The sequence below is a fragment of the Chroicocephalus ridibundus genome, chromosome 1, assembly GCF_963924245.1.
Source record: "Chroicocephalus ridibundus chromosome 1, bChrRid1.1, whole genome shotgun sequence".
Lineage (NCBI taxonomy): Eukaryota > Metazoa > Chordata > Aves > Charadriiformes > Laridae > Chroicocephalus > Chroicocephalus ridibundus.
The window spans coordinates 100,484,705-100,507,394 of NC_086284.1; the positions used below are offsets into that span (position 1 = coordinate 100,484,705).

The following is a 22,690-nucleotide window of genomic DNA, read 5'->3' on the forward strand; positions in this document are numbered from 1 at the left end:
TCTGCCTTGTATGATACAAAGTTAAGGCTTCCAGACGGGTGATGTAATCGAATTGCTAGTGATACCAAAAGTATCCTCAGTGCCTGGTGATATATTTTACTTACTGACTCAGTGGTCAAACAGCCAGTAGATATCTTCTGGATCTGTTGTCAGGAAGCAACAGTTGGGCAAAGGAGTTTTACTCTCCTCTGCAATGGAGGATGTGGTTCACTTTCTGGCATCATTATGGCTCTGAGATATTGGTGATGCACTTGAGTGTGTCTGTTTCGTTTAATGGGTCATTCACAGTTTTGAGCCTTTGTGGTATTTTGGGTAGGAAATAGAGATATTCAGTGACTTGTAAGATGCATATGCACACGGATTAACTGCTGCTCTGGACCACTGTAGAGGAAAGGTCTGTTACATACATTACTGTGACCCAGAATGCCTGGGACCACTGACCTGTGTGGTTTTTTCCAGGCCTCTGTTCCCAATGGGCCACTAAAGATTTATTCCAACCTGTGTGTTATAAAAAGTTCAGTAAAGTGAATGAGTCAGCTGAGGAAATTTTCATGTGTAAGTGTGTGTATACATGTGTGTGTATGTGTGTATGCACGCTGGTAAAAAAATAAATATGATGGTATGTATTTAGTAGCAGAGATGATATCAGTGGTGATAGTAGTCCCTTATCTTTATAAGGAAATCAAACCAATATATACAAAGCATAAGATGAGGTCTGCATTCAGTAACGCCGATAACTGTTAGGTGGCAGGAAGAAGATTGTTTTCCTTGCATTTATGTTTATGACTTTTCTTCAACATTGTTCATCCTCTTTTTTTTACTATATAAAACTTGCATTACCTATGTCCTACTGTTTCTTAAGGCTGACTTGAAAATATTGTAGTCCTCCCATGTCAAAACAGAAAATCTAGTGAGCCCACACACAAAGACATTTCCACGTGTACAGATCTGATGAATATCTATGGGTGTACTTTTGTTAACATTTTAGCGTGGATCTTCCACCCTTTGCTGCACTTGTTCACATCAGGGAGTGGTGTTGGAACATCTAAATGGGGTTCCTTTGCAGGAAATTAAACCAGAAGATGAGCTTCAGGAATGCACCTAACACATTAGTTCAAAGGTACACATTGAACTAATGTGGAGTAACATCCTACCATCCTGAACATTGAGGGCCCTTAGCACCAAAGGTGTTACTCATTAGATCTGCGCTTATTGTTCATTTAGGCATGGGATTATATCATGTACCAAACAGGTTACCCCTATAGATACGTGTTTTGTGTCATGGATGTTGGTGTCAAAAATGCTTGTTTAGCACAGTCATCTGATTTGGGTTTGGTTTTTTGGGTTTTATTTCGGAGGGGGAGGGAGAGGAGTTGTCAGAAGGGTGTGGAGGTGATTTTTGTTGTTCCCCTTAATTGCGATTGAATTTGTTACTTGCACATAAATGCGCACGTATACTTAATGTTGTCTATTTCCCTTTCCCTCTGCCTTGTTTTGATTCAAATTTTCAGAACCACTAAAAGCCACGATCAGCCCACGGAAAGTAAAAAGCAGTGTTGGTAGTCAAGTGTCCTTGTCCTGCAGCGTGACGGGAACCGAGGACCAGGAGCTCTCCTGGTATCGTAACGGTGAAATCATCAACCCTGGTAACAATGTCCGGATCACTGGTGTCAATCGGGAGAACCTTATTATGGATGGCATGGCCAAGAGTGATGGTGGAGCTTACCAGTGCTTTGTGCGCAAGGACAAGATGTCCGCTCAAGACTATGTTCAGGTGGTACTAGAAGGTCAGTCGCTACCTCTTTAATGATTCTGGTCTCCATAATAATAAATATGTCATCTTTAGTGCCATCATTGTATACTGAGGGATAGTAGACCCTAAGCAAGAGAAGAGGGTTCTCATGAACTGTCAGTGGTGTTTATTGTGCCCCACTCTGAGCAAAAACTAATGGAATGAAAAAATTGATTTGAAAACAAAAATCCCTCCGAGCAGTCCTTCCAGTCAATTTTTTTTTCTTTTTTAACTTTTTTTTTTTGGGTGAGGGTGGATGGTGGTGCTGCTGCTGATTTTTTACATTACCTTTTCAGCCAGACATGAGACATCTGTATTCAACTCCAAGCATATTCTGGGCATGGTTTTTCTGCTTAGGTGTATCAACTGAAGGCTTGGAGATCATCTTAACTAACTGACACAATGTTCTACGTGATAATCAAGTGAGGAAAGTCACCCATTTGTACAGAGCCAGTTCACTAATGAGGCTGTAGTGCAGTCATGGCATGGACACTATTTTTAGAGTCTTTACAGAAAAAGAAGAGATTACCTGCCTGGACCAAGTTACCTCGGCAACCGTATCCCGTGACTAAGAAAGCCTAAAGAGCATATTGATAATCTATCATGATGTTGAGAGAGTGCAGGTTATCAGAGAGCAACAGCAGGAAAGATTTCAAAGACACTCAGGTCTCACTGGGAAAATAATGTCTGCTTTCATCTCCAAAAAAAGCCTGTCACTTGAATTAAAAAAGAAAAAAAAAAAAGAGGAGGAGGGGTGGCAGTGGTACATAGTGTGCACAGTCACAGATTTATTGGTCCTGTGTCAGCTTTTTTTTAGGATAAAAAGCTTTTTTTCATTGCTGCTGTTTTGTTTTCTGAGGGATGACAGTATCTAATATACAGCACAGGAAAGGAAAAGAGTCAGATACGAAAATATATAAATAAATTAGAACTCTGTCACATATCCGATGGGACAGAAATGAAAGGGAGAGGGGGGCAGAGGAGAAAATTATGAAGTGAAATAAAATCAAATGCTCCTCCAGGGTTGCTAAGGTCTTTCAGCAGCCTAAGAGCAGCAGTGCCTTATGTTTTTTACTATGTGTCAAGCAAGGCAATTTTGCAGCCCTGTTTTTAATTCTGCTGTGATTCAGCATGTTTTGTGGGGAGTCTTGCACGCATTGTGCCAGTTCCCTCAGTTTCCTGGGTGATGTTGCACGGAAATTGCAATGTAAGAATTGTGATTTCCAGAGGAGTAATCATGGTATCAAGCCTCCCAGACATATACATAATACATAGCAGAGTGTACGTGAAGAGACAGTACATAGTGTGCGGAAGCAGTGCATCACACAGAGCATGAGACTCGTCAGTCCTGTCCTGACATCCTCTGTCTTGTGCAAAACTGAAGGGCTTGTTTTAAAGGGCTTCGAGTATAAGGTGAGTTTTCAAGTGTCTTTGGTCTCTCTCTAGGAAATGAGGCACCTTTTCCTTCTGTTTCTGGCGGGCATTAGTACTGTAGGAGCACTGAAGCTAGCTTACTTGCCACTTGGCTCTTTAAAACCAGACAATAGCCTGCAGCGCTGTTGTCCAAACTTCGGACTGGATTGCTTCCTGTGTTCTGCATACTGCTTGTGGCGTGTGGCCTTTTGCTCCCAATTACGCTGAAATTCCTTCTAGATACAGCTTTGAAAGTATGATTTGCAAGGGAGAACAAACATGCATTGCATGATCTCAGAAAGAACTTCCTAAGTAATAGCAGAGTGTTGGCTCTCCTAAATGTTACCCTGCTGCACTCTCTGGATAGGTGGTTATTTACTCCTGCTCCCTCCTTGCAATCTTGAAGTTTCTGTCTCGATCCATTTTCTTTATTCACTTGCCTGGTAGAGGCTGAGTAAATTGTGACACAGATCACAAGAGAAAGCATTTTAATGCTCTCATTTCACAGGAATATTTATCTGTATCACAAAATGACCACAGAAAGAAATTGGCATCACTGCTGTTACTGGCAATCTGTATTCAGAAAAGCTTAATTTATTACTTTTCTAAATGGAGTATTGTGGGTCAGAACTAAACTGCATTGGCACAGCTGTGTGAAATTAGCCTATGCAAGTTATGCCTGGCTCTTGCCAACAGGATTCATCCTTAGCTTTCCAAGGAGCTGCAATCTACCAGGAGAAGAAAAATTCCAAATGTGTTGAGGTTTTGTTGTATGCTTTTTGTGATGAACTGTGTATGGCTTCAATTGTTTTCTGCAAGAACCTGGCAGTTTATATAGCTGTGCAGAGCCCTGGTCCATCTATTCGAGTGCTTTTCCTTCGGCAGGGTCAGTACCAGGTTTCTCAGAAGATGAAAAAGAAACCTGCAGTAAGCAAAGGATCATCTAAGTACTTTACTACCAGAATTTGTTCCACTCTCTCAATAATTAGGCTTACATCCTGGAACACAGTTGTTTGCATTGGTTCTAAAAAAGACCTTGGCTCATGTGATAGGCTCCAGGATAGTGGGAACAAGCTTTACACCATGTAAATACTATTCTTCTGCTTTTCTTTCCCTTGGCAGATGGAACTCCCAAAATCATTTCTGCCTTCAGTGAGAAAGTGGTGAGCCCGGGAGAGCCAGTCTCCCTTATGTGCAACGTGAAGGGGACTCCTCTGCCTACGATCACTTGGACACTGGATGAAGATCCCATTGTGAAGGACGGCAGTCATCGTATCAGCCAGATTATCACCTCCGAAGGCAACGTGGTCAGTTACCTGAATATCTCTAACACTCAGGTCCGAGATGGTGGAGTTTATCGCTGTACTGCCAACAACTCTGCTGGAGTCGTCCTGTACCAGGCTCGAATAAACGTAAGAGGTGCTTGTCAAATCAGCTCCTCAAAAAAACACACATAACTCATTGTAGTGGAGAAAGAAGATTGTTGCATGTGATGAAATGAGTCTTGGAATGCCAAAATCAACTTACTGTTTTTCCTCTCCTTTTCTTCCCCGCTCTCTTTTCCCACCCTGCCTCTCCAGCCCCATCTAGAAAGTGTATGGTATGGTTAAATGTTGGAAGAACCCTTTGCCTTGTGTTCTGTAGTCTATTTTTCCTATACTCATCTCTATTAGGTTCACAGTTTCTTTACTTTAGTGCTTCTGTGCATGGGTTTTTTTTCTTTTCCTTTCCTCCTTTACTTGTCCAACATTCATTGTAATTATTCATGTATACAGTACTTTAGCTTGCATTTCTAGCTCTACATGGCATAATACCCATCCTCATGGTATTATACTTTATATACGTCAAAAAAAAAAGCAGCTACCTTTGTCAGTGTTCTCACGTGTAACACGATTCTAGCTTTCTATCAGTTTTAGTATTTCGCATTAATTAAATCATCCTCAGCCTTTTAATTTGTAATGCAGCGAAGATTTTATCAGGCAAGTGTTGGATAACGCAAACACATATCCCCACATAATTAGTATGTATGCTGCAGGGTGAAGAAAAACTAGAGCATATAAAGATTAGGAAAACTGCTTAAGTAGCTTTTAAAGCAAAGACTGTCAAGTGCTAAGAAGTGTTGTGTGAGCCACATCTGTAAATGTTGTTAACATTTTTATATTCAGAAAAATTATATGCGTGTTTCCTTAAGCAAACATACCTTTGAATTGTTTTCAAGAGTTTCTTTTTACCTTTTTAGGGCCAGCAAGCATTCGACCAATGAAGAACATCACAGCAATAGCTGGACGGGACACCTACATCCACTGCCGTGTGATCGGCTACCCATATTACTCCATCAAGTGGTACAAAAACTCTAACCTGCTACCGTTTAACCATCGCCAAGTGGCATTTGAGAACAATGGGACACTGAAGCTTTCAGATGTGCAGAAGGAAGTGGACGAGGGCGAATACACATGCAATGTCCTCGTTCAACCCCAACTCTCCACCAGCCAGAGTGTGCATGTGACAGTAAAAGGTGAGGTCAACTCAGAAAACTAGAGCCAAGCTAATAGCTGTGTTGTTTATGGAAACGCAAAATGCACGCATAGGATTGTCCTGGCAGTTAGATAATGAGCACTTAAGAAGGTTAGTCCAGATTTGTGTTTATTTTTAATGATGACATAGGTGCTAGTCAGTCACTGTGTCTTGTTCTCTCTTGACTTTTAACCCCCTTCATTCAACTGGCAAAGTATTGCGTTCTAAATGGAAGCCTTGCAGAAGCAGAAGCAAGCTTTGCGTGAGCAGTTTTCACTACAACAACTAAATCAGTAGTGACTGATGACTGTTTCTCTGATGGACAGCAAAGTTCACATTTTCATTACCCAGTGTCTTTCCAGATTTTAAAAAAATAAGAGTAAAATTTAATGTTTGTGTTTCTGCCAATAAGCAGAGACAGGAACTAAAAGCATTAACCTTGCTTTCCTCTTAAGTGTGCTTTTCTGAGTGTTCTTGATGCTTAGAAAGGTAGCACTGTAAATAAAGGTGACTTGAAATTCTAATAGGATGCTTAAAATCCATTCAAATAGTCCCAAAAAAGGACGTTCAGATGGCCCTGAAAGACTTCAGCAACTGATGAGAATAGGTATTTTTTTGTATTGTGTTCTGACTATTCTGATATTGGCAACGTTCAGACCTATTCAGAAGAACACAAAAGACAGAAAACCTGATTGCAGTAATACCTAGTTTTGAGCAATGGGGCCACTAAATAGTGCACTTCATGTGAACCTGTAGGAAGAATTGAGGTATAATTTCACTGTTCCTAAAGTTCTTAGAAACTTTTCCTGTTTTTTTTGTTTTTTGGTTTTTTGGGTTTTTTTGAGGGGGGTGGGGGGTCGGGGAGCATGGAGGGGGGAGAGAAAGGAAGGAAGCTTTATCTGTTCTTGGATAAGATACAGAGGAGGCCACTAAGGTAAAATGACTTTGTTATAGACATACGATATTTAACTTCTTTCTGTTCTGTTTGTCTAGCCCTTTCTTGTTTTCAGTCTGGAGTGGTGTAATTGCTAATTATTTCAAGAGTTTAGGGCATTAGCTTTAAGCCACTAGCAATTTGGACTCTGAAAGGCATGACATCTCACACACCTGAGACCATGAGGGGCACTGGTCACATGCTGTGGCATAAAAAGCTAACGTCACCATTTCTTTTCATGTATGTGGTACCTTGCTTGGTAATAAAATAATATCACAGATCTGTTGATGCAGTTTAGGAACTGAATGTCAAATTAGTAATTGTGTTTCTACTGCACCAACAGTTCAACATGGTAAATCTGGTGGGGAATGCTGCCTCTTAAATGATACCATTCTTCAAATGGCTATGTAGCAAGACAAAAAAAAAAATAATCCAGCAGTCTATCTTTACACCTTGGGCATTTAAATCAAAACGTTACTGGTCACTGAGAATGCTAGCTGGTACCTCAGGTGCAATACTGTTTTTTCTTCCATTAGGTTACAATTTCAAACTTGACAATCTCTCCCTCAGAAAGCAGATTGCCAGCTCTATCAATTTTGATTGAACTGTAGCTTTTGTCAATGATTTGACTTCCTTGAAGGTATTCTACTACATTTCTGGATATTCAGCTGCCAGGGCCTTTGGCTGGTCAGAAGTCTCAAACAGTGACTGAATATGCTCTGAATAACTTGTATAAACGTGTGGCACATTTGAAGAGTGCCAGTGGGATGAGCTGCCACCACACCTGTGATACAGCCGCATCCTGCATGTGCTTCTCAAGGTAGATGCATCGGAGCAGTGGAAGTTGCAGCATGAAAAGCGATCCGTGGCACCTGAAAAGTGATCCATGGCACATACAAAGCAAATGTGTCAGTGTGGCTCATATCTATTGATCTGGAGTTGCCAAAGTTGGCTGCAAAGTGCCCTAGGTACTTCATCATGCCCCAGCCTTGACAAGACACTGTTATTTAAAAAAAGGTTAATAGCCTGTCCTCATATGTTAAGCCCAAAATGTCAAAGGTGAGCTTTGTATGTCAGATCTGAACAATTCTCAAGGTTCTGCTATTGTAGCTGGAGGTCAGTGGTTTTTAGGTGGCTATATATTGTTTTCTTCTGTAACTATGTAGTAATTTTATCTAACATATTAGTGAAGAGTCAAAAGGGGTCTGTTGCTTTAAAATATTACTGCCTTTTCATTTTATAGATTCCAAAGTTAATGTGATGAGTTTTCAGGCACTTATATTTGATTCCGAGAAATAAAAAAATATGTCCCAGCTTTCATACTGGAGGTTAAAAGTACTCTGAAATATGACATTATAAGGGGAGTTAATATCAGTGCCCAAATATCCTTATTTATAGTTCAGCTTCTCATACCATCAGTATACTTATTTCTTCTCCAGAGAAAGAGAGGGAGAATTATTGCACATCTTCAACATCATGAGCCCTTTGGTTTGTTCTCATTTCTGCTACAAGCTTCCCGGGTGACCTCAAACCAGTCACCCAACCCACCTGGGTGATCAGGACCGTTTTGGCAAATGGCAACTGAGGCACTGACTGAGCTTAAAAGTATCAACAAAATTTTGTACATTCACTTTCAGAAGCCTACGGCTTGATATTTCCAGTTTACCTGCTGTTATATAGCATCTATATGTCCAAAGCTCTGCTCCCATTGAAATGAAGTTGCTTCTGAGAGTTCTTTTTCCTTCTTTGGATCAGTCACATTACCCAGCTTAGCAACCCCCTGGGAAAGACAGATTTAAGTCATTTAACTAGTATTGTCTGAGAGAACTGTGACAAAGGTGAATACAGAATTTGGCTCTACAGGGCAGCATTTATCTGCATTATGCATACAACTGGCCTTTCTTGACTGCAGTCCTCTGCCACATTTACTGCCCACTTTCCAAACTCTCCAGGACATGAAGTATCCTTGTTCTGTCATTAGTGGGGAGTTGCTAAAAGCAGCATCCAAATAAATATATGCAACAGCATGAGCATGTAATCAAATACACCATTTGTGCTGCCCATTCTGTAGAGTATTTTGAGATTTACAAACATCCAAATGAGAGCAAAATTTTTGAGGGCATTCTTTGGAACTCACTGTAAGATCTCAGATAGGAGAACAAAAATTTTCTTGACCATAACTTCAAAATGAAATTCTGGCTATCAGGGAACCCAAGAGTGGGGCTTGCAGAGCCTTGCTGTGCAGCCTCCCACCTAGCAGTCTGTCAGGAAGCCAAAAGACTGGAAGCTGGGCAATTATGTGCTATTCGACCTTAGGCCAGCTACTTCTTTGCATTGCCGATCAGAAGCATCAATTAGACACCGTATGAAACCAGTTGTCCCATCTTTTAGGAATAACTGGGGCCCTTGTGCCCATAGCCACCTACCCCAGAGGTCTGCAGGCTCCAAATAATTATGTCCCACGGAGATGTGGCGTGCCACCCGCCACCATCCCTTGCCTGTCCCTTGTCTCTGTCCCAAAACCTGGATCTTGGAAGCTAGCAATCCCATAAGCTGGCTGCTGAGAGCTGAGTGGATAAGTTGGCAGGAAAACATGCAGGTTTCTGCTTGGCGGACATAGTTGTGTTGGAACCGTGCCTGAGTCCTAACGGAGCTTTGTGGAAATCAAGCCATCTTGGCATTATTTTTTTATATTTAGACAAATGAATTGGCCAGTTCTGAGTTCTGACAAAAAGCCATGGAAACCACCCACCCTGTAATGCATACCTAACAGGGGGGGAGACTACGACTATACTTACATACTTAATTTCTGGTATTTTATACCTGTCGGCTGTTTGCCTTTGCAACTGTAATAATACCCTTTCAACATGTTTTGCTTTGGCCTGCATTCAGTGCAATTTTCTTTTTAGCTTTTTTTGTGAAGTAAGCTGAACCCTTTTTCCTCCCCCTCCTGCAAAGTGGAAACAGTAGTCACTGACATCCTCAGAAGTAATCATCGAGATTAGCATTGGTAAGGATACTGCATAGGTCCTTGCCAAGAACAGAATTATTCTTATCAGCACAAGTTTCTTACCCTGCATTTGGCTCAGCTCTAGTGGTTTGCCACTGGGGTTCATATACATCTGCTGATGGCAGAGGACTATTAAGTCAGACATCCTAAGGGTAGGAATATTCTGTAGAAGATGTAGAGTTTTGTGTTCATTCCTTCTAACTATGACCTGTCCTCCTCAGTCTTCTCCAGCTCATACTTGCCCAAATCCTGGCTCTTCTGCTCTGGGTTCCAAAACCACTCTGTCTTCCACGTCTTTCCCATCTCAGTCCTCATTTCCTCGGCACCTTGTTCTCATGACTCAAAACTAGTCTTCCCCTTCAGAGCCCCTCTACTTTCTTCCCAGCCTCCAGTTACAGTTCTCCCTTTCTGCCAGTCTTCACTTTCTCCATCTCCACTGGGTTTCAGTCTGTCTCCCTTTCCTGTGGGTCTTCCTTCAGTCAGTGCCGTACCTCACCCCACTGCTTCCTTGTCCCAGTCTCGCATCCCCAGACAGTTTCCCAACTCCACTTTCCCAGCCCTCATCACCTCTGCAAATATCCCACCACAAGCCGGCTCCCAGCTTCTGAGTTGCCCCCACTGCCCCTAAACTCAATTCTGTAATTCCCTTTTCTTATCCTGGACACCACTTTGAGCTTCTGCTCCATCACTTGCTGCTGCTATCTGCATGCCCAGGAATACAGGCTGGTTCCCTACTCTGGTCCCTTGCCCCCCATGTGTCCTTTCTTACTTTCTGCATTGAAATAACTTTTTTTCGTGCTTCCTGGGCCCAGCATGGGCAGCTGTATGAACCCTGGAGAGGCAAATCCGTCTACTTTGATTCCTCACATCTCACCAGACTGCATCTGCCCCACGTGGCTGGAACTGACTCAGACACTGAAGGTAGTGCTAGGATGTGATCAGTGCTGCTCAAAACCTGGGAGCTCTTAGCTGCTGGTCACCGGAAAATGTCTTCTCAGGTTGTGATATCTGTGGGGGGTTTGTCTATTTATTTACTTGGTTTTGCTCAGACTGCAAAATTTGGGCACCCTTCTGATGACTTTTCATAGGGACAGCAAGAATATCTGATGCTAGTGCCATCACCTGCCAAACTTGAAATCCATGCTGTTAACCGTGTAGCAGGTGGGACTTCTTAGATTCTTCCAGTGTATTTTTTTTTTTAATGGTAGGATCAATATATACTGCATCCCTATTTTTCCATCCTCCCGCCTTATTCTTGGAAATGGCCAAACGGTTGTAGCTGAAACTTTCCAGCTGAAATGACTCAGCCTGAGGCAGACACCTGGCCTGGAAAAATCCTATCCAAACAAAAGTCAAACGGCAAGCAAACGTGAATAGTCTTATAATGAGAAGTGTTGGCAAACAAAGAAAGAGGTTATATTACCCACCCCATCTGTAAATTTCATATTTCCATTGAAAAACAACCCTTCAAGTGGCAAGACAGTAAAATAATAATAGCAGCCTCTCCTCTACAACATTTTAGTAGATCTCAAAGCATTTTAAAAACAGAAGTGAGTCATTATCTCCATTTTTTTTTATTATGTAATTTATAGTAATAGTTTTCTCAGCTACAGTAAAAGCCATCAGTAGTAAGTGATGATTTTCTTTTCATCAGTCCCATGGGACACACTTCTCATGTAAACAGCCTGCTGCTATTCACACTTCTCTGACAGAAATTAATTGAAAAAGAAGCCCCTGAGAGGGACGGGTGCAGCATCATTAAAATAAAAAGTGCGGTGTTCAAAAGGACTGTCTCTGATCTTGTAGAGCTTGTATATCTCATTGATTTAGAAGCCTTCTCATTGCCTAATGCCAAAGTGATAGCACTTCACCTGTTGTGAACCACGTAAAAGAATTGTACCAGCCTGTTTCTTTCTAGAAAACAAGCAAACCAAAGAGGAGATATTTCTAAATGACTTCATGTTGCAACTACCTGAATAGATTCTTTTCATCTTTTCTGGGAAGTATCTAGCTTTTTCTAATATATAAAATGTTATTGGTGGATTTGCATTGCAGATCAGTTCAGGGAGGGCTGGTTTAGATCGTGAAAAATATGCAGGCGCAAAAGGGAAAAAACATCAGGCGAAATCTTTCAAGGGTTCTTGGGACCATGATGTATGCTGTCATCAAACATTCCGCTAATCTGTTTATGCTTCAGTCTGTGGCATGGATTATGGCAAGTGTGAATTCAGCTTCATGCACCTATCTAAGACGTAACTTCTTATCTGTCCTACTGACTCAGCCTTGCCAATAATTTGAGTGAGAAAAAAACTTCTGGCATCGAGGTCCTTCAGATGCTTCTTTCATTATATCACTTTCTGCCTTTCTTTCATTCTCCCATGCAATATCTCTTTGGATCCCTCCAAGCTTGTTGCAACTTCTTCAGGAAGAAATATTCAGATCTCCCAAAGCGATGGGAGTTGTCATATGCAGAAATCATGAAAGGCTCGTGTGGTGAGAATGGATGAGAACGTCCAGTCGTGCAAAAGATCCTACAAAAATCCACTTAACAGTCATTCTCAGGTCACGTAATGGGTATGGGGACTTGTTACGGGGAGCAAGCAGTGTCAGCAGCCTGATTTAAGGGAGTGTATGCTTTGGTAGTGAGAACCCCACCATCTTACCTGTAGAAGTACCTGAAGAATTAAACAGTCTGGTATTCAATATGTGAGACATGACAGGTCTGTAAATTTTTTGCCATTCAACATACACCAACTCAAGATTAGCCTTGCATTAAAATAGCTGACTTACATTCTTTAAAAGCTCATGTCATGTGGATGCTGCAGTTGAGTGTCTTATTTTGTAGCAGTACAGTTCTAACATACTGTACTCCTACTGACTTCACCTCTGATGCTGCAGAAAATGGTCACCCAAAAATATACGTTAAAGTTGTTTCATTACTATCCTAGTCTTCACGATGAGGAATTTGTATGTACAAATACAAAACTTTTCACTTAAATCTAAATTAAAACTCATTGGTTTTGTGCACAGCCTTATACCTTTCAAACACAATTTAAGTTGGTGTATGGATGTGTGTGTTTATTAATTACATGAACAATATGAAATGAGCCTTAATATTCAAATAAGAGATTCGGCTAAGGAGTTCCAGAATATCTGTATATTATGCTTGGGTTTATCAAAAGCTCTCTCTCTTATCTCTCTTACAATGCAGCTTTACTTTGGTTTTAGAAGAAGGCACATTCTTGCTCTTTATTTTGCCAATCGTATGTGTTCTGTCATTTATATTTGAAATACTTTCTTATATATTTGTCAAAATTGCTTTTAAAATTTTAAGCACTTTACTGCATCAAGTTAAGTGGGAGCTATTAGCAGTGTGTGTGTAAGTACATATAGAAAGTGAGACTGTGCATGCACATGATAGTGCAGGTCTGGAGTATGCTGGCCTAATTTCAAATCAATATGTAAAATAGGTAGCATGCAAGAAAAAAGACGGTATCAACCCTGTGAAACAGAAGGGTGGTATAGAATCGGTTGCTTGTTTATAGTCCTAGGATAAAGGTGAAAGGGAATGTAGTGTGAAACCAGTCAAATTACTCACGGGAAATGATTTTCAGAGCCAGAGATCATTCTGTAGAAGTCCTCTCTCATCTAAATCTGGTACTTTTAGCTATAGTGATTTAGTTGGTTTCAACTTTTCACAGTGTTACCTGAGGGCAAAGATCACTTTAGATTGCATAGGGGCTAAACAAGGGCAATAGCTATGGACCAGGTTCCAAAAGCATAGTAAAAATAACTGGTAAGTGCTTCTGGATACATAGCCTACAAGGCTATGAGACTTTTTATCAGGTAAATGCTTGTTGTGTTAATATACTCTTGAAGCTGCTATCTTATCTTCAAATCAAGACAGTTTTCTCTTTTAAAAAATAAATAGCAAATGCATCCCCTTGGGCAGGCAACAGAGCTTCCCACCATCCTAGGTTTGCAGGGTGCTTCATATGATAAGGGCATGCACTTTTCTCCTCACAATGGAGGCTGAAAGGAGGTGATTCAATAGATGGATGAGACGTGACATAAAAGCACTCTTGGTTTCTACACAACATTTTACATCCTCTCTTATTTTGGAGGAGCTCCCAGAACAGCGTCAGGGATCCTGTGAGCTACCAGCGTTGCATTGCAGGAAAGGGGAGTGGGGACTAAGGCGAAGGGTGAAGGCTTTCTCGTAAGCTCCCTTGGGAAATATGCACCACAGCATTTGCTCTGCCGCACCCAGCGACAGCTCCTGAAAAATACCACAACTTGTCGTGGTAAGATTTTCAAGATGTTTGAATACAGAGTTAATTTTGGTAACTAATGAACCTACAAGTAGAGGGAAATGTTGTGCAACAGCAGAGGCATTACAAGAATTAGTCGGGTTCTTTTTTTTTTTTTTTTTTCAATGCATACACTTAGAGAATGGCATGAAGAATAGAATGATATTCCCACTTTTCAAGATGGGATACATTAGAACACAACAAGGGAGCAGGATATGAGGCTCAGCTCAGTAAATGCCGTTAACAGATAGCTTGATGAATGACATGCCCTACTGATAAGGCTCTATACATACAAAAAAGAAGCAGAAAAATCCAATGCTTCAGCGACTGTGTTCAATTGCTCAGACCATAACCCACAAGGGATGGATCTGTTTAGGAGAAACGGTGGCTGAGAAAACTTACAAATGACTAGATTGTGGCTAGGGTTTGTGCAGAGACAAAACAGTTTTGGCTTTTGCATTCCCAGCACATGAAATCTAGGGTCACGTGGCTGCCTTTAACAGGCTACATAGTCTGGTGGTTATTACTTTGCGTCAGCCAATGGACGTGTATTGTGAGTATTCATTGCCAAAGGTATTTTATACTGTTGGCACAGCTCCTGCAACAGCATTGATGCACGAAAATCCACTAGGGAACCATTTCTAATGATAAAGCAGAGGACGACTTTCATTTTACTATGCAGAGCCACAGGAGAGGAACACCATGTTCACAAGGCTGCTGCAGGAGACAGGCTATCTGCAGGATACTCGGTTTTAGTGAATCATCTCAGTAGTTTCTTCCAAAATAACTCCCATGGAATGAAGGGCAAGAAATTAAAGATGTTCCTCTGCTAATGGAGAGCAGCGCAGAAGCCCTCCTTGCCCTCCTTTACAGTAATCTCCCAGAGGTACAGAAGACCTTGCTAGGGCACAAAAACATAATTTAAATCTTCCTGCATTAGCACTAATGAGGCTGGCCCATGCTCCTCTTCTTAAATAGACACTTAATTCAAGCACTCATCAATAAAGCATTCCCAAGACATTGCACTTCGTTGCATGAAGCAAAGATTTTCACCCTTTTGCCCATTGTAGGTGGAGGAAGAAACATCCCTTCCGTATACCCAAGCACACATACACATACAGCCCTCTCTCTGTTAACATGTAGCACCTTATATACAAAATATCATAATTTAACAAAAAAAATCAAATACAATCTCTGAAGTATGGTCAAACTAAAACCATCTATGGGAAAGGAAAATACTTCAACGCGCTTTGAAGTATTTAACGCATTTTAAATACATTTGTCCTACTGTAGCTTTTCTCTCTCAGAGTTAAGGTAGTATACATCCCTCCCTAGTGCTGTTCGGCAATGATACAGTTTTAATTCGCAAAAAACCAACCCACGTGCTGGTTAATCAAGGTTGATGTTTTCTTCTGTCACAGATATATGTCAACTTTTTGCTTCAGAGATAGATACAGGTATATAGTGAAACCTTTGCATTTCAGAAGTTATTTGCCCAGCTTCAGGTGTGTTTTAGTCTATGTTTTTAATAAGTGATTTCTTTGTGATTGTTCTTTTCTTCAAACTATCAGGAATATAATTTATCTGCTATGTTAGGTCAGCCAAAAACTGGTAAATACTGTAGCTGAAAAAGATTTTTCAATAATTCAAAGTTATCGTTGGACTATTTAGTTTTTTAAAGTACTGATTTTAAATTACACACTGTTTTTTAAAATAAGCTCCTTGTCAGGACTGCAAGCTGCTGCAGGTTGAATATACATTATATTTTATGAAGCAGAGATAAATGTTGGTTTCCTCTGTATCTTAAAGACCTCAGTAGAGGGAAAATGTGCTGTCTATAAATATTTTAGCCAATTTCTGAAATGCTCTGCAGGCTGCTACTTAAATTTTAGAGTTGGTAAATGCAGCCTTGCAAATCAATATTTTCTGAAAAATACTTCAATGTGACCTAGTGATCTTGCTCCCTGTTTTCTTCAGCGGGGAGGCGCAGAGTGAGGATGCATGCAATAATCCTTGAGCAATACGGTGTCTGACTTTTGATATCATTTCATTCGTGAAAGATTGGTTCAAATTTGTTACACGCTCAGCAGAAAATACAGAAGCAATTTGCCACCCTGTTGTGAATTTTAGCATATCTTTCAGTAATGATGCCTGAGACTAAGAGAAAGATTTGGGCAGAAATGTGCTAGCCAACACAGTAAGCAGGGGAGGAGAGGGGCACTTGGCATTTAGCAGATATTCGTGCTCATCGAGGGGAAAGGTTATGTCAAAACCTTTTGACAGTCTCATTTTAAAAATTTCTCATTCCCACTTATGCTAAACTGCTTGTCAATAAATGCTAGGAGAAATCTGGCCTTTTCCTGCTGATGTACAAAGAAACCAAAATATCTGGTGGGAATGCGTTAGCTGAGCTAAGGTAATTAGAAGAGGCAGGCAGACATTTTGCCTCACTTTGTGACACTAGGTCCCCAACTGAAAAAGCAGTTAATTTCCAGTGCTCAAAGTTCAAACAAACCACAGTAATTTATACCGAGTTTCTTTTTTCTGTATGCCTGATCTACTAGATTTTCAAAACGCAACAGGACAGGTTTTAGTGATCTGAGAGATGGCAGTCAGGAAAAGGCATTACAGCGTGTGAGAAAAATTGATTGCAGCGGCACTTCTCACAGCCGCAGACAGCGAGACGCTCTCGGAAGAAGTCAGGGAAAGCCTGTAAGGATGAGCTGTGGTACCCTGCACCCGATGTTACCTCTCTGTGGCAGCTGCACATGGTCGTAACTTCTCATCAAATGGCATCAAACAGCTATGACAGAAACAGTGGAGTTAATATATCTGATTTGTGCACCGTGATGTGCATGTACACTAGCATTTGAACGTGCCTTTGAACAATGCCTTTGCCTTTTGCGGGGTTTGGTATCGCTTCCTTAATGACAAACTTTCTTACTCCTGGTGGAAGAGCAGCCAACATATTCAACTGAACTACCATAGTCACAAATACCTATCCCTGCATCCCAAAAATAGGACGCTGGCAAAACTGCTGCTGGGGAAGTCAGTGGGCTAGCATATATTGCAACCACTTTAAAGAGTTTTTCTGTTTCTTTTCTGCCTCAGTTCTGGGGCAAAAAACCAGCCTTAGATTTGCTAAAGGGAGAAAGGACAAAAGAAATACAATTAGATAAAGCCACCAACTCCATTTTCTTCTGAAGCTAGCTAATATACAGCAGTATAAATGTTCTGCTATGGGCATCCTTCAATCTTTACGGTTAAAGATGTTCAAATGTACTACAGACTACATATAAGTAATCTCTCAGGCGAGAGTAGGGAAATGCACTCCTATATCTAAGGTACATAACCCCTAGGAACCTTCTCTTTTGATAAATGAGTATTTGAGTACTGCTTGCAAAGTTGGTTTTATAGTCTTTTCAGGAGTGATTGATAGAAACCTGTCTTAGATCAGTGCCCTGGCTGTTAGAGTGCTCCCCTGAGAATGGGAGGAGATTTCAGTTCCTTCATCTGGGTAGGTATTTGACTCCAGATTTACCAAATTGTTAATAAATGTTCCAACCGCAACCTGGAGAAAGTGAAGCACCCCCATCAGTTCTTGCTTGGTTTATAAAATCCAACCTACCATTTCTTTTGTTTTTCTTAAAAATACCTGAAAACAAAATGTTTTCTAAAAAGTGGATTTCTTCCCTATGACAGAAAACAAGAGCATTTTGTTTATGTTTTTTGGTTCAGCCACAGAATTATATGTTAAAAAAAAAAAACCCAAACGATTTGCCAAGCAAAATATGCATATCAGGAATTAAATGCCAGCTTGCGAGTTTATGTCTTGTACTGGCCCTGTGTTTAGAAAACAGTTTTAACTTAATTTGTTGTCTTACAAGTACTGTATATGCCTTTCACTTCCTACCTCTACCCAATCTTTCTGTGAATTGTGACTTGAAACACTGAGAAATCAGCACCAGGAGCAGTTAGAGAAGCTTACGCTCCCTTTCATCATGTCCCAGAGGCAAAGCTGGAGCCTCATCCAAATTTATTCCATGACCCTAAGCAAAGTGCTCATACCAGACCTTGAAAGCTGCTGAGGTCTTCCTCAGGCATCCTGCTGCTGAAAATCCTGGTGAGTCCTGAGATGGCAGTATGATTTCTTGAAGAGATGCTTAATACTCTTGCAGGACTCTGCCAGTGGTGTCTGGTGTCTCCTCTAGGAGTCAGGGACTTCACTGCTCCTGAGCTCTGGTTATGCATTGGGAAGTCAATAAAAAAAAAGGTATTTGCAAAAGATGTGGGTTTTTTTAGCTGAACAATGCTCTATGGCTGTCGAAGGTGTTGATTTTACGTATTCAGCACTGCACATCTGTTCCATTATGATATTTTCAGAAAGGAGACCGTAACTGCAATAGCTCCTCTTGCCTTTTTTGTTTCAGTTCCGCCTTTTATTCAGCCTTTTGAGTTCCCGCGGTTCTCCATTGGGCAGCGGGTCTTCATTCCCTGTGTGGTGGTCTCCGGGGATTTGCCCATCACAATCACCTGGCAGAAGGACGGCAGGCCGATCCCAGCCAGCCTTGGGGTGACGATTGACAACATCGACTTCACCAGCTCCTTAAGGATTTCTAATCTTTCGCTGATGCACAACGGGAATTATACCTGTATAGCTAGAAATGATGCAGCAGCTGTGGAGCACCAAAGCCAATTAATCGTGAGAGGTAAGTAGATGTAATTAGTTTGAAGGGCACCAATTAAGCAGAATTCATCAGTATTTTGTAATGACATCTGTTTGATGGGAAGTATGAAAAAGGAAAATATGGTAATCCCTCTCCTCATAACAGAGAGCACACAGAGCAATGAATCACAAAAACTAATGTGACTTTTTCTATCTAAAAGTCTCGAAAGTAATCAACAACACTGGAGTGCACAGGGTGGATGGGGGAGCCACAGGATTGACTTCCTGGAAAATTTGTGAAGCACAAGCCCATTCATTGGGATCAAGTCTTTGAAATGGTATCAAATTCCTCTCTGTTATTGTTTTAGTCTGATTATCCCCAAATTTTATTTAGATCAGCCTCTCATATAACATTATATCGTAGAAAAGCAAAGCATTGATGTTGGCTTCACGGGGAAAAGCCTCTCCCCCGTTATCATGTTTTTGTTCTTTTTCTTATTTGTTTGTTACGCGATTAGCACAATTTAGTATTATGATTTATTATGCTGACATGAAAATATTTTGCCTTGAAATAAAGGTGAGTGTAGTTTCAATTAGGAAATGTTTTATGTGGAAAAGTCCTTTTAGAGAGATACCTTGCCTTCAATAGCTTTTGCCTTTCAATTCACACCTTAGCCAAGTTCCCTAGAGATTATGCCTTGTGATACATTTTCAAACTTACTGTGCACAACTTCAGCAAAACAAAATTGCTTCCTTTTCTTTCTTAAAGTTTTTCAAAGTGTTTTAAATTTTCATTTTTAAAAAATAAGACAGTTATACTCTTCCCTCTCCACCATCTCCCTCTTACTATCAAGCCATTAGACTCCTCAGAGAAAGAGGGCACATACTGTACTACTGCAAGTGACCTTCGTTATTTCTGCCCATTGAGGACCACTACATCTTATATCCCCTTCCATAAGTTTACCAAGACAAATCCTAAAACCACCCAGGGTTTTTTGCCACGTTTTCCAGGCTTTTTTTATCCCTCAAAAACTCATTTGAAACAAAACTCGCAGAACAGCTTTTTAGCTTTTAAGTCAAATCTTTCTATTGTCCGAGGACTACCCTTAATGTTTTATTCCCTACTTTTCCACTTATAGAATGTGTATGCTTATTTTTTTAATGCTGGTATTATCAAAATTCAGTGGCAAAGAGGGCCATTGCTTTTTCACTAGTTTTGATGTGAATACTACTTTAATGATTTGAAAAAAAGAAGATCACTGCTTTTAATCTTGTACTATTCAGTACAGATGTCTATTACTTTCCCCATCTATCCAGTAATTCTTAAATTAAGCGGTTTAATTAATTACATGCATTTAATTATTCTTTTCCTAAGCTGTTCTGTTAGCTTTTAACCCTGTCCATCATTCTAACAGTAAAAGGTTTTCCTCACCTTCTCTTTTCCCGGGGAAGGGCAAGTTGACAATCTCCCATCACAACAGAGAGTCCACTGGTTATGTCTGCCCTACGCAGAAACGCTGCGTCCAGTAACAGCTGAGGTCGTACCTGATTTGCAGTCATACTCAGTGCTCAAAGTGAAGGGAATGAATCACTTCAGCAACTCTGTGCAGGTTCCTATAGATGTTTCATCAAAACAGGGGTGATCTTCCAAAGAAAAAGAAGAAAAAAAAAAAGTCGACATAGATAGTACTACTGAAAATTAGCTCTCTGCAAACACTGTCTGTCCTTTTTTCAGCGCCGAGGTCCATGAGGCTATAACAGTTCAAGTGAGCCCACGTGTAGGGATTTCTGCTCTGTACCCCACTGATCGGGGCTAGCCCTGCCTTCCCCAAACGACATCCCTGCCTTGCCTGGACTGCAGGGTCCCTGCCTCCTGCTGTCGGTGGGCAATTTCTCTTCTGGCAAGACCTTGTCTGGCCATGCCTGCCTGTTGCTGCCTTGTGTGACATTAATTTGTTTTCCCTCCTTGTCTAGGGGAGGAATCGTGAAGAGCCTGCTCTCGCACCCCTGTCACACCGCTGACATCAACACCTCTATTTTCCCCTTGTGTGTTGCTGCTCTAATTGCACCTCCTGATGAGGGCTCTGCCCCAGCAGTGAGAAGACAGCTGTTGGGTGCGTGTACCTGGAGGGCATCCCTATAAACCCATGGGCACGATAGAGGGTAGCTTTTCAAGCTGTTTTACTCAGCAGCTTGGAGCCTCTGGAGTCCTAGTCCTGCAACTTTTTAGGAGGTTATGAGGGCTACTTCATTCTTCCCCTCTTGCTTATCTTTCTGGCCAGCTAGCGCTCTGCAGCAGCCTCCTTTAAGCCTCTCTCCTCTCCTCTCTCTCTATGTCAATTTAAATGGTAATGTCTTAATCAGTTTTGCGTATGCATCTGGGATAATAGTTCTCACTCAGAGGGAAAGGGGAAAATATAATATGATGTTTGACCTGAATTTTCTGCTGAAACCCTGGACTGACCTCTTTTCCTTATACTGAACTGCTTCAGCTGTCTCATTCCACATAGGTCAGAAGACAGACAGCCGTCAGGGAGTCGCTGTTGGTCACCACTCGTGTGCATCCAACCTGACCTATACACATTTAAGTAAAGACTTGATTTCCTCTTGTCTGTCTCTTCTTCAGGCTTTCTGATCCCTCCTCATCTTTTTGTTCATAGGTGCCATATAACTGAAACATAATATTTTTCTAAATCAACTAAGTGGTATTTCTCCAAATAAAAGGAGACAAAATGGTGCTTAAACTCCTCTTGTTTCTAATCCGCATTGTGTGATGGTTTCTCAGCAGCGTGCTTTAAACTTAAGTGTTGGCTTTTTTAAATGTCAGGTAATGTGTTCTGGGAATATCTTATTTCTGTGAAGTGTGTGTATTTTGATATGAGAGCAGGCAGTGAACGGGAGAGGAAAGTAAAGGGAAACATGACTGTTCCCCATGAAGTTCCTTTTTCCTTATCTGTCCTTGTATTAATTTTAAAAGTAGACTTAAAAACAATAAAGGCTATCATGTTTCCAAAGTAAGTGGGAGTCCGTATCATTTTACAGTACATGGGTAGACTTAGAAGTAGAATCTAAATCCAGTCCATTCCTAAGACAAATGAAGAAACACAGGCCAGCTGCTTGTTGCTACATTTTAACTACAGGTGAGTACACAAAATTCTGCAGAATTCATACAGCCACATAAATTATTTGGCTTTACAATTTAAGACTTTTTTCCTCAATATTTTCTGTCAGATCACGTGTATCTACTATCTTTTAGCATTCATATTTTTCTGTTATTTTAAGTCTGCTTAATAGATTTCCTATATTCTTCCTGCAAATATTATTTTTCATATCTAAGCTGCACTGTCATTTTACCAGGAGTATTAAATGGCAAAGAAAAACAAGCACTGGGCTTTTAAAATCTGTGGGTACCTTGTGGTGAGTCTTCACTGCTCTTCCTGTTATTTTGTGGTCTATAAAAGCAACCAAGCGGCAATAAGGAACCCTAAAAGTACCTGCCTAGCAAGGCTGGATTTTCTCTGCCTTAAATATCAGAGTAAGATGACCAGCTTCCACAGAGTTTCCTCTCAGAGCATCACATAGGAGATGGAAGATGCTTGCTGAGAGAAAGAAAGTGAGAGGAGAAAGCTTTTGAGCAGCCTTGCAACCCTGGGTGAGATTTGAGGGCAATCTCAGGTCTCTCTGCCATGGGTTTCTTGGTGAGGACCTGGAAATGAGACAGTCACATGCTCTGGACATAGACCTGTTAGTACCAATTTCAGACAAATTGGAAGAGGGGAAGTGGAGCTGAAAGCCTAAAAACTTAATGAAAAGAGGTGATTAGAAACATCTTTACTGAGTGTAATATTAGACAACACCAGGGACTCGACTCCGGAGAACCCTCTGCAAACACAAGAAATGCTCCAACTGGAGTCTGTACTCAAACACAAGATGCAAATCCACAGAAAAAAGCACAGAAAAGCAGGCTTGATGAGTCCTAGTGTTTGCAGAATATCATTTAAAAACTCATAATCAGCCACTGGGAGAAGCCCACCATCTTCACTGCATCTAG

At 40.9% G+C, this 22,690-nt stretch overlaps 1 protein-coding gene across 3 annotated transcripts in view; it reads left to right on the plus strand.

Moving 5' to 3' along the window:
* The window catches only part of DSCAM (DS cell adhesion molecule), a 461,329-nt gene that overhangs the window by 284,625 nt on the left and 154,014 nt on the right, over positions 1-22,690 (plus strand). For 2 of the 3 annotated variants that reach the window (XM_063345273.1, XM_063345266.1), the window contains exons 6-9: positions 1,512-1,787; positions 4,328-4,624; positions 5,445-5,720; positions 18,404-18,682. In XM_063345273.1, the coding sequence (XP_063201343.1) occupies positions 1,512-1,787; positions 4,328-4,624; positions 5,445-5,720; positions 18,404-18,682 (1,128 nt within the window). Of the gene's footprint in view, positions 1-1,511; positions 1,788-4,327; positions 4,625-5,444; positions 5,721-18,403; positions 18,683-22,690 lie in introns of those variants that run through there. The other variant, XM_063345282.1, reaches the window with a different exon arrangement.